Genomic DNA, 16,735 nt, shown 5'->3' with positions numbered 1-16,735 from the left:
AAAGATTTAATATTATGTAGAAATGGTTGCGACATTTTCTAATATTTTGAGAAGGGCCAAAAGTTTGGAAACCTACACCTGCGTTTTTAGCCAACCTAGCGGCGTGGCTCTATGGTTGGTTTAGACTGAAATATCTCTACCACTACTGAATGGATTGCCATGAAATGTCAATCATGGTTTCCAAGATGGTGAATCCTAATGACTTTGGCGATCCCCTGATACCTCAACAACTATTGGACGAATCGCCATTCCTGTCCTCCTCTGGATAATTTGTTATGACTTTGGTGACCCCCTTAACACAATGGTTCCCAACCTTTTTGGTCTGAGGTAACCCCAGTGCCCTGGCAGATTAACTCAAGTACCCCTTTATCGATTCTCAATGTATGTTCCAAATATATAACACTATTCATTATATAAAAGTAAATATTGTTCCTCTTTTCATACAATTGAACAGTCAATATTTAAGTTGGTTTAGTCAGCAATCGTGCTACTACTACTACTTGGAGTGAAGCTGAATGTTTCAAATGTTTATCCATGACTTTAAGTATGGCTACTTTTAGCTAACCGATTCAGCCGCTTATCCAATACCTCATGCTAACTACTTAAACCATTTATCCATTACCTTTAGCTAACTATTTCAACCGTTTATCCATTACTTTTAGCTAAGTATTTAAAGCATTTTTCCATTACTTTAAGCTAGTTATTTTAACAGTTTAGTCTGTACTATATTCTACCATTTATACATTACTTTTAGCTACCTGTTTGAACTTCTGTTTGCTTGCTAACTGTTTTCCCTCACTCATCACTCATTACATAACTTTAACATGTAGTGTTCAGATGTTACAGATGACTTAATATGTGGATATATTCTTTAAATTAATAATCATAAAACTAATGTTTTTTTTCAAATTAGTTGACCTACTCTAAAATCTTACCCCCTGGCAACAGCAGAAGTACCCTCTGGGGTACAAGTACCGCATGTTGGGAATCCCTGCCTTAATAGTTCATCTAGCGCCACCATCAGGTCAAGAATTTAATTTGTCGAAATCTTTTGCTGACCAAAGTAGCCTACCAACTACCTGCTAAACTAATTCTAATTTCAATCAATCTCAGCTGTAAATTGTGTTTAGTACTTATTAGCTAATGTTAGCATGGTAACATGCTAAACTAATATGGTCAACACATCATACCTGCTAAACAGCAACATTACAGCATTGTTATTTTGAGCATGTTTGTATACTGACATTAGTGCAGGTGTGGTAGGTAGATGGCATACAGCAGGTAATTCTAATAAGTTTCCCTTTTGAGCTATTGAAGACCAAAAAATCAGCATCAGCTCATATCTAATAACTACTGAAAAGAAAACACTGAAATTCTTGGTGTAAAATGTGCGCGTGCGCGCACACACACGCACGCACACACACACACACACACACGCACACACGCAGAGATTGAAGCAGCAGCAGTGTGTAGTTCTGTTTTTATTCACATAACCATCTCAGAGGCCCTAATTAAAATGACATGAAAGTAAAGGCTGCTTTGCTCTGCTCACCAGCTAATTGTCTGTTTAACCTCTTCACATGCAGGTACACTGTTAATAGTTTTTTGCGCAGTTCAGAACTACAGGGTGTGTGTTGCATTGGTGGAGGATGTCAGAGCAGTGAATTTAAATCAATAGGACACCACTCCTTCACCATTTTTATGAAATTACATGAAAGGAAAAAAGGAAAAAGGTTTGCCTAAGATTTCCCTTTGAGATTAATGTAAATATACCTTACTGAATATTCATATGTAGCATGTTTTCTGATTAATGACACAATACCTCAGCAAGGCCTGTGCTCTTATATATCTTATCATGAAACATTAAAAGTCCTGAGTACCAGTGTAGGACACATGATCTCAGATTTGTGCTGCAGGTTTTATAAAATAATGGCATACACATATTGAAATCACAGAATAACACTTGACTCATTGGACTCGTGATTTGATATTTGGTGCCTATTAGATAAGAGGTTACATTTCTATTATGTCTTTTCAAGTTAATCCAATGCTCTAGCACAATAGTTATAATGAAATAGTCCAAAGGACCAATCATTATTTAAAGAAAGACTTGAGAAATAATCAAGAAAATAATGACACACTATACTTCAGATGCTTCTTGAGACCTGCCCTGCATGATTCTTGTTTTTCTTATATTATATCCTCAGAAAATGTTGGTGAATTCAGAGACCGACTCTGTATATTCACAGTGCAATAATCTTGTCCCCTTTCCCCATCCATCGCCTTGAAGAAGTGCTGAAGTGTGACACACGTTACGGTCCTCGATTGGTGAAACCACTCATTCCTTCCCGTTGTGAGAAAGACTGCGAGGCGCAGTCCTCTGGGTGACGATACCATTCAGCAAATTCAAAAGAAACTTTGTGTAACTAAGGCACATGTGCAGAGGAAGAGAGGAATCAAGGGAAAGTGACGAATAGATTGTTAGGGTACATTGGAGAGGAATAGGAAGAGTGGAGGTCTTTCAAAGGAGTCCTGACAGATGTTTGAAGGGAAAGGGTCCACATCTCGTCCTCAGTCTTTCTGTTTCACGATAGCCTTGAAGAGGGTTTTGTGCTGCTTCCACTGTGTGTGTGTGTGTGTGTGTGTGTGTGTGTGTGTGTGTCTGTCTGTGTCAGTGTGTGTGAATAAAAATAGGCCTCTTACCTCAGCAGCATGTGGCAAGAGTTGCAAGAGGTGATCCTTTCGAAGGTGTGCATATTAAACTCATGGGAGTTGTAAGTGGCGTTCTCAGGACGAATGTTGGATCTAAACAAGACATACACAACAAACATGCGATGTGGATGGGTTACCATGACATATAGTATTTGATAAAGAATATTCTGAAAAGTTGGTTGTAATATATATGTTTTGTAGGTGAATAAAGCATGATGTACGTGTGATGTGTTTTGATTTTGATGGACTCACACTGGTCTGCACGTCACTGTGTTTACATTCTCAAAGTTAAAAAAAACTTTGCAGGAAGTTGAAGCTTGGTTGAGATAAGTGGTCCATGACAGTAAAGCACCGTAACCTTACTATCATTACATACTAATGCAGTTCAAGCAGGGACGTTTTCCAAAAATTAAGGGTAAGGGTTGTTTATGAATTAAGGGTAAAAAACTATTAACAAATATTTCAAAGGTATAATGCAAATCTGCTTCTTTCTTGCATTCAAAATGCAGTGTCCGCAAAATTGCAAGTTGGAGTGTCCTTGAAGCCACCATTTAGTTTTTAATATAGTCTCTGCCCATGCACCTGCCTTACTACATGATGATATAAAAAACTTGTGGTATGAAATAAAATAATCATTACATGATATCTACTTAGGGTTCAGGATCCTGAACTTAAAACTCCCTATACCATATGTAACACTAACAATATTGTACTGTATGTGCTGTTCTGTGCCCCTGAACACATCTATTATAATTAATGGAAGAGTTCAATCTCAAAATCAGGACAAGCAGTTGGACCAAACAGTACAACCACTATTGTAGGTTGTACCCAAATGAGCCCAAATGAATGAATGAAAAAAATTGTTGCCCGTTTTGTTAGTTTTCAAACAGCTTTGGTCTTTGATGAAAACCTGAATTTCAAAGCAAAAAATTTTTTTTTCACTTACAATAGTCAACAAACTTCCCACTGATATGGTTCTTTGAAGTGGAAAGGAGAGAATTGCAAATAGACAGGCAAGGTCTGCTTGAAGTGAACACAGAAGTATTCTTGGCCCCTTGGGACATTTGTGTGTGTGTGTGTGTGTGTGTGTGTGTGTGTGTGTGTATGAAAGAAAAATACAGGATTTGCCCAAGTTTGCCTGTAGCACAAATGCCTGTTTGTTTCAAATGTAAGAGGTATTTCCTTTGTTTTTCAGTGTTATGATGATAGCTACTGTAGACATGATGACATTGTTGCATAAACGTTTTGCTTAATATGCACAGGTGCTACTTTTGAAACTGAAATAATAAGTCAAACTGAAAGGCTAAAACATGTTCTCTGTAAAATAGGACAAATGTGTCAAAGAAGAAAGAAGACCTTCAGTGGTGTCCTCTCCTCTGTACAGGGGTCAACCAATATATCCGCTTTGTAGGGAAGATTGTTGTTAACTATGAAACAAGAAAAGGGGGTCCATTTGTCCCACAAAAATAATCACACTGAAAAGTTACTGAATATGTTGCTATGGCATATGACAAAAAAAACCCCTCATAGAACCCCCTGAGCTTCCTTTTTTTGTCAACTTGACTTTGAGAGTATGACTGGCCTCCTCCAGTTCCACTATTTCTTTGTCTGCTGGTGCTTTTAAAGATGTCCGATGCAACTTTGTACAGTCCGCTGAGAGGTGGGACTTTCAAACTCTGAAATACAATATGACTTCATTTGCAGTCTTCCTCTGACTGGGGTGCTCACTCACGGCTGTCTAAGCAACAGTTTCCACTTCTTGCTTTCTGTCTGTGGAGCGGTGGGTCTACCTACCCCTTTGTGGCTGTTGAATCTCAGTCAAGCAGCAAACAGTGGGACGTAAAGGCGGCACGTGAAAAAACAACTGGTCACAGATCAGCTATTAAGCATCACTGTGGGAGCATGTGATTGCCTGGCAACGTCTTTCTATTCTCGCAGCTCGTTAATTCCGCCTCAAAAGTGAATCAACCAAAGCCCCTGTTATCTCAGTCTCACGCCACACTTTCTTATCCTAATCCTCTTCTTCACTTCCTGTTGGGACCTGTTGCTTTGTTTTTATAGCTTGAACATGTCATTTCACATATTTTTCTTATCTTTTCATTATTCTCCTTTTTTTTTCTCAGGCTCTATTTCTATATTTTCAGTGTAATTGCACCTGCCTGAGAGCTTCACAGCTCGTAACTAATTGTCACTGCTGTCACTGGCAGTTCTTCCAGGGATCTGATAACAGGTGTCTCAGCTCTAGCTTATGAAAATGCAGGAGTACTGGGAGGATGCTGTGTGGAACACATCTAAGTTCGCTGATATGGTCCTTTTATTTTAAATATCTGTCTATTGTCATCCACATCAGATACAATGGATTGGATGTGGTTTTTCTAATGAAGGAGATACATTTCAAAAAGAATGGTTAAAATAGAAGCAGCGGAGAATAAAAGAATAAGATAGAAGAAAATACTTGATCCTACATTTCCCTGCCGCTTAAAAAGTTGTGTTTTGTTTATTTCAAATATGTATCGCTAGCAACTAGCTAGTTGTCACTGCTACGATGCTTCTACCAAAACAAATATAACGTTGTATATAAAAACTCACCAGGAATAACAACTGTCTGGGCAGCCCTCTGCCAAGATAGCTGTTTTGTATTAACATCCTGAGATTTATCATAAATTAGGCTGTAGGAAAATCCCGTTCTTTTAATTTGCACGGAATGTTAAATACAGCCGTCGTGTATACACAGGGAGAATATATTGGAGGCACGTTCACGAGTCTGCCCTCTCATTGGCTACCGCTCGCCAAAAGTTCACTCTGAGTCAACTTTTGATCCTCTGTCATATATAGCAATTGTAAGTCGCTTTGGTCGCTTTGGATAAAAGTGTAAGCTAAATGTGTAAGCTAAAAGTGTAAGCTAAATGACATGTAATGTAATGATCTCATTGAATTGCAGCTTTATTTCATGGTTTGGAATGAGAGAATTGTGACTGATTGTGTGACTCCTGGCCCCCTGCTCTAGATCAAACACCAGCTTGATACAACAATTCAGCTAACAAGCCACATCTTCACAAACCTTCCTGTGGTATAAGATCTTTACTCTTCTGTTTTTGTATACTCATTAAAACCATTTACAGTTTCCACATGTTTGTCCAGTGTTGTATGAATTGTGCTTTAGACTTCAGTTACTTTAGTAATCTTAATATCTAGGTATCTACTTCTACAGGTATTGTATACCTTATACAACTCATCCGGCCTTTATGCGTCAACGCTGTGAAAGGCAGAATGGTTGGTAAAGTATCTTTGAGACAATTAGTTAGTCATTTGTCTTTCTTGGCTCTACAAGTGAAATACTAAAGTTCCATTTGTCACTCTTGGCACCAGTTTCCCAGTCAGGTCAGTTGAATTGGATCCACTTCAGGATGCAGACTGGTTGCTGCAGTTTAACTACACACACCTGATGCTGCAATAAAGTGTAACCAATTGTGTCATCTGAGTTTAAAGTACTGACTGTTTATCAAATAGTGGATTCAACATTTAGTTTCAGTCAGGTTCTGCTTTTAAAAGTAAGTGAGCGACTTATTATCTGCTCATCTTTTTGTCCCAGTGTTGTGTGTCTCATAAATCATCAAGTAACATCAAGTCTAACTTGAATAACAGGACGGGCGATGTGTGCGCTTTGATGCTGTGACAGAATGCAGCTGGGACAGAGAGGCTCACGCTCTTATGAACACACACAGAAGAAGCACACTCACATGGCCATGCCAAACTGATCCAGCCACTTCTTCTTCAGCTCTTTTGTCTTGAAGAAGAACTCAAAGCCGCTCTGGCCCTGGTTATGAGTGAGGTAGAATCCGTAGGACCACTGCAACAGGAAAGAAAAAACGCACACATTTCAGACAGAAAACAAAACAACGGCGGCATTAATAAATTGAGGGTTTCGAGTGAAAGACAAACGGAGCATGAGGGGGCAGGTGCTGAAGGAGACAGGGTGCAGGGAGACAGATGGAGACAAAGAGATGCAAAATGAAAGATGGATGCCTTGGGGAGAGCAAGCACAAAGGCTGAAGGGATGGAGGGCGGCAGAACTGACAGACAGAGACAAAAGAGAGGAAGAGCATGAAGGGGAAGAGGAAACGAGTGTGAGGTAGCTGTGCCATATAACTGCTGGGCATCAGACAGCATGCACGGACCCAAGTGGTGAGTGGGCCTGTAATCAGCCACCATTACCCACTTCAAAGGCTAAATATTAGTCTATTAGCCTCTGTGTCAACACATGCCTCTGTGTTTTTTAGATGGCATCACTCAACAGATGCTTGTGAGATGCTCTTTTTATGGCTCCTAGGTGGGGTTTTGAACTTCTAACACTCTGAAGGCTAAAAATGCCAAGCTCACAGTGCTGTCAGGGAAGCGCAAAGGTTCAAAAGGAAAGCAGCGCTTTACAGAGGCATTCCCAAGACTTACGCTCAGCAAAGATATCTTGAGCAACCAATTTGTAAAGAGAAGGATATGGTGTTGGTCTGTCTCTCTGTCAGTCAGTTTAGGTCTTTTTTTGCTTGGTAGAACTTTGGAATTGAAAAGGATCGCACATTCGCACTTTTTTTTTTTAATCTTCCTAAAATATAATTAATCTGACCCTTGCTCATGTCTTTCACCGTGTGTGTCTATTACCCCTAACCCCCAGGGGAACCCCTGTTATTTCAGAAACATTATTGACATTAAACCTGCAATAGTCTATATCCACGACGTTCCACTTCCGGGATTGCTCCGGTGTCTTTTTGGCCAGATGTCCGTTACCTTCCGTTTTCTTTGTGTTGGCATTTTAAACTCCGGTGGATTTCTGAGGACTATGGTTAACTGCTCCTCAGATCTCTGCAGGGTAAATCCAGACAGCTAGCTAGACTATCTGTCCAATCTGAGTTTTCTGTTGCATGACTAAAACAACCTTTGAACGTACACACGTTCCACCAAAACAAGTTCCTTCCCCAGGCTATTTTGCAGAGGCACTACCATTGTGTCCGGCGCTAAGCACCGCCCAAGATGATTGTGATTGGTTTAAAGAAATGCCAATAAACCAGATCGCGTTTTTCTCCCATCCTGGAATGCTGTGTGGACTAGCCAGACGCTCCTCCGCAGCGCTGTAGAGGAAGGTCTGGCAATGGGAGACTAAGTCTGCAATTACAGTTTCTTTTGGCAACTTGGGGGCAGCGGAAACATGTTGAAAACACAACAGAAGTTGATATGTTGAACTTGTTAGCATACAAGTGCCTATTTACATATCCAGCAGACACTGAACAACATTTGGAGTAGTATATCTGTCACCTGGGCAAATGTGAGTCCAACGTTCACTCTCTTTTAGCTAAGGCTGTACCAATAGTTCAAAGCTTTGAAACTTCATTCATAACTTTGACATTCAAATTCTTAATCAACATTGCAGTGCTGCGCTAGTGTTGGGCGATTGGACGAATATATGTGGGATTGGCTGAGTACATCAGCAGTTGTTTTTTGGGTGATATTGAGAGAGAGACAGCGGGGAAAAACAGCATGTAGGAGTCAGCATACTTTTACATATAACTCTGTGAATTAAAGGTTTATTTCCACCAAACCAGAGTTGGTGATTGTTGGAACAGTGGAAAGACTAACCAAGACTTTTTGAGTTTTATTTTGTTTCTGTCAAGTTTGACTGAAGTGTTTTATGATGCGTTAACAAGGCAAATAAGGTAGGCTTAGTTAGGTGAAACTTCAGTTCAGAGGTTATATTTTCTGTTTAATAAGAAAAATAGGTGTAAGAAAATTTCTTGTCATGAGATTTTGTGAGTTTATTTTGTTAATTAGACAAAAAAAAAGCTAAGAGAGCTTGTGGAAAGTATCAAACTTGCTGCTGGAATCTCCCAGCTTCAATAGAAGCTTTGATTGTCAAAAAGGAAGGGGAAAAAAAGACATTAAGCCCTACTTTTAGCTCTGTTTTTGGTCTCCACCAACTCCTGAGGGAAATTACTGTTCAGCAGCTAGTCACTAACATAGTCTGTGTGCCTAAAACAATGCTGTGAGATTGAACCAAAACCAAAAGTAAAGTTGTGTGCTTGAAAACCCAAACAAAAAACTAAAAAAGACACTTAAAAGCTCCATTTAGCCGCAAGGAACCGCAGAGTCGGCTGATGGTTATCAGTTGGTTCATCATTACAAGCGACATCTTACACACTACACATAATTGTCTTATGTTATTATAAAAATAGTGACTATGGCAGTTGAAATGCATATGAAGCTTTAAATCTGCAGCAAAGGCTCAAACCACCAGCTTAAGTATGAAAAATGACATTAAACTAAACAGTTAAACTTTGTTTGGTTTTACCTCCAGCTGACTTGCATGTAAATGTGATTATTTTGTTTCTGTGACGGAGGTTCTTATTTCTGCTTCCCTCAGACAGCCATTGTCATCTTTGGCATTTCCATAATAAATATGTAATCAAACAAATGGCATCGTATCCATCATGTCAGAGGTGAATGATGCTGAGGATTCATTAAAAAAAACCTTTGGCCATATGGGTCTAAGCCTACTAATGTCTGCTATTTACAACATCATTATTACCCAAATCATTGTTTCCTGGCACACCTAAGATATCATTCTTCATTATGAACAGCAATATTTTTCACCACTTGGCACTTAGTATTCACTGTGTGTGTCACTGTGTGTGTGTGTGTGTGTGTGTGTGTGTGTGTGTGTGTGTGTGTGTGTGTGTGTGTGTGTGTAGTCAGGCCCAAAGCTTGGTTTAATGATAACACCATCTGGGAGGAGGCAGACTGTTCTAGTCTGACACTTTCAGTGTTATGCTGGTGAACGAGGAAGACAATGTAAAACATGTGCTGGAACGAGCAATGTATCAAATTATATTCCGGTGATTAGTTAGTTGTTTGTGTTATGAGCTGGAAATATGTTTGCGTGTAGTTCATTTTAGGGGATTCAGGGCACAAAAGGCAGCAGTGGGGTGTAGATGTTGGTGCAGGTGCTTAAAAAATACTATCAGGAAGCAAGTTAATTCAATTTTGACTAAATTTTATGAATTTGCGTTTATCTGATAAATTGTTATGTCTGCTCATTATGCTGAAGGAGTGCTGTTCATTGGTTTGTCAGGAGTCCAACATGGTTTCTAAGCTTTGCTGACTCAGTTAGAAAGAGGCAATAATGGATTCAACAGTGCAAGACTTCCTCCATTATAGCTGATTTGTTGTTATATGAGATGCTTGTTTTGTGCTTTTTATTTTACAGAATGTTAAGAAGTATGTTCTGCTATTTTTTTACTTTTACATGCTGTATATTATAGCAACAGTGAAAGTAGAAGGCAGAATACGCTCGCTACGTTGTTCTGGTCCTATTAGGATGGACATGGCATACAGCCCTGGGTAAAATGAAATGTCATTAAAAGCTGTTGTAAAATCACTGTAAATCACCGCTTAAAGTGGGTTATTGCTTTTTAGAAATAATGAGAACACACCATAAACTTAAAAGCTGAATGCTCAAGACATATTTTCTTTTTCAGTCAGTGACCTGAATCAGTGAGGATTCAAAGGAACTCCACCAATCAGACCAGAGAAACCGAAGCTTCCTTATTCTAGGTTAAAACAATAAAATTAGACGTGTGCTTTACACTTTCCTCTCAGCTGTGATGTATGTGAAGACATGTTAACTGTTTGGCTGCCGGAATTACTGGGAAATTGTCATTGGATTCAAATTTCATTGCTTAGAGTCCTGATTTCAGTGTGCAGCACAATAAGGAAGTAGACAAATGTGTTTCACGTAAAAGGACCTGAGCGGTACACAGTGTGTGTGTATTTCAGGCATGTGTAGTGTGTAATAACAACAGAGTGTAAATTGTAATTACCCCACTGGGGATTAATAAAAAGAATGAAATGAAATTATTATTATTCAATATTTTGTGCAAATATGAGCAATAAATGCCTGTCACTTCAGCTTGATTTAACTGAGGCTAATGTTGCTGCATGGCTGATGTAAAACATAATCACCGTGGCCTTGCCAAAAGTGAAACTGAGTTACTCTTTGAGTTAAATGTTGACAAAGACATGTGTTGCTGCCAAATAAACAGGAGAGGAAAAAAAAAAAAAAAAAAACTGAAATGACTGAAAGATGTTCTAATATCTTTTCCAAGGCGATGGCTAGATCTGAAACATGAAACACATGTACCTTGGCATGTACATGCTGGAAAGGAAATCCACCAGGGAGACATACTCATGTGCATCCTGGCCATGTCCTTAGCTAAATCAGAACAGTTACATGACCCAACGTGTACTCTATGTTTCTGATTGAATACTGCAGTGCACTCTATTTCTGTGATTTCATACATCTGTCAAATTCAATGACGCAGCTGTGAAGTAAGTGTGATTTAATTCCTTGACTTTTATTGTCTGACATAAATCTCGGTATACAACATGACCTGGAAAAAAAACAACTATGTGTGTGAGAAACACTGCTGATAATCATGCTGATGTTAACGGGGGGGGGCTATTTTGAACATTTACACAGGTGTAACTAATAACATTAATTAGAAGTGGCTGCAATCAATGGCTTACAGACACAGCTAAATATAACAGAGTAGCCCAGGAAACCGAGCCATCATTGATGCTGTTAGTTGGTATAAAAAAAGTTAGTGAAGCAACATTCAGGCCCTTAAACCCATTCTATACACTAACACCTAACACCTACGCATGACCTATTATACCCTATTCTTTGGTAGGGGATCCTCTGCATTGGGGCATGGAGTAGTCTAGATCAACGGAAGTACATTTCTCTGTGTGTTGCCATTCTCAAAAGCCCTTCGTTACACGCTGAAAATGGCAGGTTTTGAAGAAAATTTGGATTGTGCAACAAGGCAGGCCTGCTTGGGTCTTTCGGTGAATGATTGTCAAGATTTACAAAGAATATGTTTACGGCATTTACTATCTAACTGGGACGTTTTGGTTGGAACCGATTGGCAGGACTGCTATGGACAAAGCACACGCGGCGATACACTGGTAAGAGCAAATTACGTTTAACCATGTATCCAGCTAATTTAAATAGTTCACGTTACTGCATTATGTGAACACTTAACTCCAGTTAATTTTGTATGTGGCGTTTTCCTTTGCGCGGTGCAAATGTTCCACCAAAACAAGTTCCTTCCCGAGTCTATTTTGCAGAGCCTCTGTTGCTGCGTCCGGAGCTTAGCGCCGCCCAAGACGATTGTGATTGGTTTAACTATCGTAGAATGTATCTGTGGTGTAGCCAGACCTTACTCCACAGCGCTGTGGAGATAGGTCTGGCAATGCGATACTAGGCATGGAGAGAAAGAGTCAGCACAGACAGAAAGTCACAATAACACAACTAAAGAGGGCTGTGTCTCAATAGAAGCCATATCCATATGTGTGTCTGTGTGTGTGTGTGTGTGTGTGTGTGTGTGTGTGTGCGTGTGTGTGTGTGCGTGCGAACCTTTCGGTTCTCCTTGTCCGATGTTGGGTTGTTGGTGATCTTGAAGAGGTGCAGGTCGATCACTTCTTTCATCTCATAGTTATCTCCTCGCCGCTTACAAACGATCACCGCGGCGTCGAACAGAAAGATGTGCCTGCGGTTCAAAGAGCATCATGTCAAAGTCATATTAAGCATATATTCATGTTACTTTGTCCAGTGCATTTTGGAAAATCATTTGTCCCTTACATTATTACTAACTTAAAGCTACAAGTATTATTTCTGACATAATAATAGAAATAATTTTAAGAAAGATTTAGTACATTATCAGCCTGTTTGTCTGGAACTCATACCCTTGTACTTAACTTTATTTTGTTCTTCACCTACAAGAAACACAGGTTTAGTTTCTAACAGGAATTTGGCTTAAAGCAGTGTATACTCTGGCAGTTTTCCAACCACAGCACCTGATTCTAGTTCAAGCTGCAGTCATTCAGTCAGTCAACCAGCGTATCACCTGACATCTCACCTGTCCTGTTTAGCTCGTTTGTCCACCGAGGCCACCCGTACCTCCCCGTCACCTTTGGGTCTCCCGTAGTTACTCAGAGGCTGATTCTACAGATAAGGAGACAGAGAAATGATGGGGTGTAATCTGACAGGAAGAAAAGCAATTTTCAAATGAGATCAGCATCTAATTATTTGGAAGAAACAGTTGGCTTACCAGGTTTTCGATGGATTTCTGATACTGATCTATTTCTCGCAACGTCTCATTGTCTCGCTTGACTTCGTTGACGTACTGAGCCAAGTCCTGTCAACAAATCAGAAAGCAAAGGCTTTCCTTTTTACTTTTTCAATTTCTTTCCCCATTATGTGCTCAGGTTGTCTTTCTTTTTGTGCTGTTTTTCTCTCTTTCAAAAATAACTATTGTTACAGTGACACTGTAAATGACATTGGGCAACTGAGCAACCTTTGAGGGCTACACAAGGAGCAGGACTTGCTGCAGAAATGCTGTATTTAGTGGAAGACTCATTTATTTATGTGTGGTCAAAAGTTGTGGACGTGATGACTTTCATTCAAGTGCAATTCTTACTTTTTGGAGATGATCATGTTATGTCATGTTTGTGAGCCTACACAATTTGTTATAGCAGCTATAGCAGTTAACTAACAATCCAAAAAGCAATATTGCTTTCCTTTTTTTCCTTAACTAATTTATTCCTGCATGAACACACTTTTCTGTGTTCTTCTTACTAGTTTACAGATTTCTGTGCACCAAAAAGGATTTAGCAACATTATTTAAATTTGAGGACTTTGATTTGTGGGGTTGTTTGCTGAAGATGCCCAGTTAGCACTGTCAATCAAATTGGATGGCAGCACGTCCACACAGTCCTAATGAATGAATTAGCAAGTGTTTAATGGCTTTAAGGGAATAAAACAAGACTTGTGCACTCTAAGCGGCTCATACTGGAAAAGTGACTGTGAATATGTTTGTGTAGCTTTGGGTTGGTCCTTTTACTCGGTGTATGCTGGGATAAGAGTGTGTTGAAATAAAATAAGCTGGATAAGCTGATGATGTACCTTCATGGCATCCAATGCCGTCCGCAGATTACTCTTCTCTGTGGCATCTTGAGTGTGTTTCACCAGCTCCTAGTGGACAGAAACAAATCACACACACAACATATAGGTAGGCAACTGTCCTATGATTACACGTCTTTCATGTCGTAAAACTGATTGAAAGGTCCCAAATTGTAAAAAGTGAGATTTCCATGTCCAGCAAGTCTAGGTGCTGTATAAATATTGTGAATGTTTCTAAACTCTCAATGCACAGAGGAATGCACACAGCCTGTAATCAAAAATGGTGCCTTTAAACAAGCCGTCAGGACTTCTGTACGGTTGTGATGTTACAACTATACTTTATATAGGTAGAAAGTGCTGCTACAGTGCCGTTACATTATTTGCCCGGCTGCAATGACGGTTCAGAGCTGCAAAGAGTGCTAGTCCCCACAGTATTCCGGGATGGGAGAAAAAACGTGCTCTGGTTTATTGCCATTTCTTTAAACCAATCACAATCGTTTTGGGCCCCGGTGCCGCTGCAAAATAACCTCGGGTAGGAACTTGTTTTGGTGGAATATGTGTACGTTCAAACGTTGTTAAAGTCGTGCAACAGAAAACTCAGATTGGACAGATGGTCTAGTTAGCTGTCTGGATTTACCCTGCAGAGATCTGAGGAGCAGTTTACCATAGTCCTCATAGATTTTTAAAATTCCAACACAAGGAAGCCTTAAGTAACGGAAATCTGGCCGAAAATAAGGACATACGGCAAAATTTCCGGCAGCAACGGGGCAATCCCGGAAGGGGAAGGTCGAGGATATAAACTAACGACTAGCTAACATCATTTTAATTATATACCCAAAGTTAGAAATGTAAGGAGGAAAGCAAGGCTATTTGTCAATCACAAAACAAACAAAAAAGTGAAAATTCACATTGTTATCCTGCTGCTGACATACATACAGCCACATTCCACGCTTGAGATCGTAATGCTTTGGCTCCAGATATGAAATGAAAAAGGTTACTCTGGTGTTTGTGTGTGTGTGTGTGTGTGTGTGTGTGTGTGTGTGTGTGCGTGTGTGTGTGTGCACTCATCTATTGCAGGAGTGTGTGTGCAAGTGTGTATCTGAAATTGCTTGCCAGTGCCTAGCTCAGTGTAAACAAGACATCTAGACCTCAACAGTGGAGGATAAGGAAGGATGCCATGCATGTCCTTTATACAGGCCCATACAAACTGTACACACACACACACACACACAGATATACGCGCACACACTGAGCCGCTAAGGGAGATATATATGTCTGCTTGGCACTGCTCAAATCCCTGGTGTCAGTCAAGCTCAACCTGGGCATTATTATCACTAGCAAGACGACAGAGTCCTATTTATCAAGGCTCGCTCCCACCTCCACACATCCACAGAGATACGGAGGAAGGGAGTGGTCACACTGATAGCCAGGACCATACATGATGGACTCGTTGAGGGAATCGTGTTGCGGTGTGTTCAGGGGGGAAGAGAAATGATGAGCGGAGGTAGTGAGGAAGAAAGAGAAAAAGATTGATGACAAAAAAAAGAGAGAAAGAAAAAAACAGCAAGAAAGAGGAACTCAAGGAGCGCAGGCAAGTGACTAGACATTTGTTGTACACATTCTGGCTGTCACCATGTGGAAAAGTAACCCAGCCACTGCTTTATTCAGTGCAGCTAGCTATTACCCGGCTGTTCCACAGGGTTTTTGGCCCATGTTGACATCACACAAATACTTTGTTGCTACAGGTTTTTGTTTTGATTGATGGGACACATCACAATGTTTCAGAGAGCCTAATTTAGGGCTAGGAAACAGCTCATTTCTGACTGAACATACCAAATTAAAGCTGAGAAAATATGATAATTCTTTCTAATGTGAATAGAAAAGAATACATGCATGGTCGCTTCTTTAAAGGCATGTATATTGTTCTGTTAAACTGTTCTGGATTCATTTCAGAGTGGACATTCATTAGTGAAGGAAATATGCCCACTATCAAATGCATTTTAATGCCTGTAAGGATTCACAGTAAATTATACAATACATAATATACTGCAAATCAAACGTGTGCCTTACAAACAGGTACACTCTTATGGAAGCAAAGAAAGGCTGTAATAATTTTGATTTTGTAAGCAATTAAATACCTAATTACCTTTTAAAAATATCGTTAACATTGAGATACTATTGAACTCATGGAATTGAAATGTACAAACTGCGGTCAACAGTGAAGTGTGCAGGGTTTCTCTCATCTGAAGGCTCCACTGTTTATCCTTGGTAGCATAAATGTTCAAGTTGGAATTTTTCATCCTAAATTTGCAGATCTGAAAATTGCCAACTCAGCCTGAGCATTTGTGAAGTCTAAAACAAAATACTTAAACGTTTTTTTAACATTGCATAACTTGAAATTACATACTGGAAATATATAAAGTCAGACAGTTGGTTCTCAAACTACAATATTTTTACATTAAGTATTCAGTAGTAACCACATGGAGTCTTTTTTGCTTCCATTCTAAGGCTCCTAACTCACACTATCCTGCGAACATTGCTCTGCCAAGGTTCCACAGTATACAAAATGAATCAAAAAAATAGTAGAGCTGCAAAGATTAGTCAATTAGTTGTCAACTATTAAATTAATCGCCAGCTATTTTGATAACCGATTAATCGGTGTCATTTTTATAAAAGAAAAAGTCAAATTTTTCTGATTCCGGCTTCTTAAATGTGAATATTTTCTAGATTCTTCTCTCCTCTGTGACAGCAAACTGAATATCTTTGTGTTGTGGGCAAAACAAGACATTTGAGAACGTCATCTTGGGCTTTGGAAAACACTGATCTGATGGATTCTTCACCATTTTCTTGACATTTTATAGACCAAACAACTAATTACTGTAATGAATCAAGAAAATGATCAATATATTAATCGACAATGAAGTATTAAAATAAGACACACTGAGACCATATACACTCCCTATGGATGTCAGCTCCACACCCAGCCAAGCACATAGACAAAGAAATGCTGCTACT

At 39.5% G+C, this 16,735-nt stretch overlaps 1 protein-coding gene across 1 annotated transcript in view; it reads right to left on the bottom strand.

Annotated features, from left to right (window-relative positions):
* vav3a (vav 3 guanine nucleotide exchange factor a) overlaps nucleotides 1-16,735 on the bottom strand; it is a 104,016-nt gene that overhangs the window by 28,765 nt on the left and 58,516 nt on the right. Inside the window, exons 11-16 of the mRNA XM_078280972.1 lie at nucleotides 13,724-13,792; nucleotides 12,870-12,956; nucleotides 12,678-12,763; nucleotides 12,176-12,308; nucleotides 6,453-6,562; nucleotides 2,704-2,805 (exon numbers count right to left, since the gene is read on the bottom strand). Coding sequence (XP_078137098.1) covers nucleotides 2,704-2,805; nucleotides 6,453-6,562; nucleotides 12,176-12,308; nucleotides 12,678-12,763; nucleotides 12,870-12,956; nucleotides 13,724-13,792 — 587 coding nt within the window. The remainder of the gene's footprint in view (nucleotides 1-2,703; nucleotides 2,806-6,452; nucleotides 6,563-12,175; nucleotides 12,309-12,677; nucleotides 12,764-12,869; nucleotides 12,957-13,723; nucleotides 13,793-16,735) is intronic.

Source organism: Sander vitreus, chromosome 22, assembly GCF_031162955.1.
Source record: "Sander vitreus isolate 19-12246 chromosome 22, sanVit1, whole genome shotgun sequence".
In the NCBI taxonomy this organism is placed as follows: domain Eukaryota; kingdom Metazoa; phylum Chordata; class Actinopteri; order Perciformes; family Percidae; genus Sander; species Sander vitreus.
This window is presented reverse-complemented; position numbering and strand designations above follow the sequence as displayed.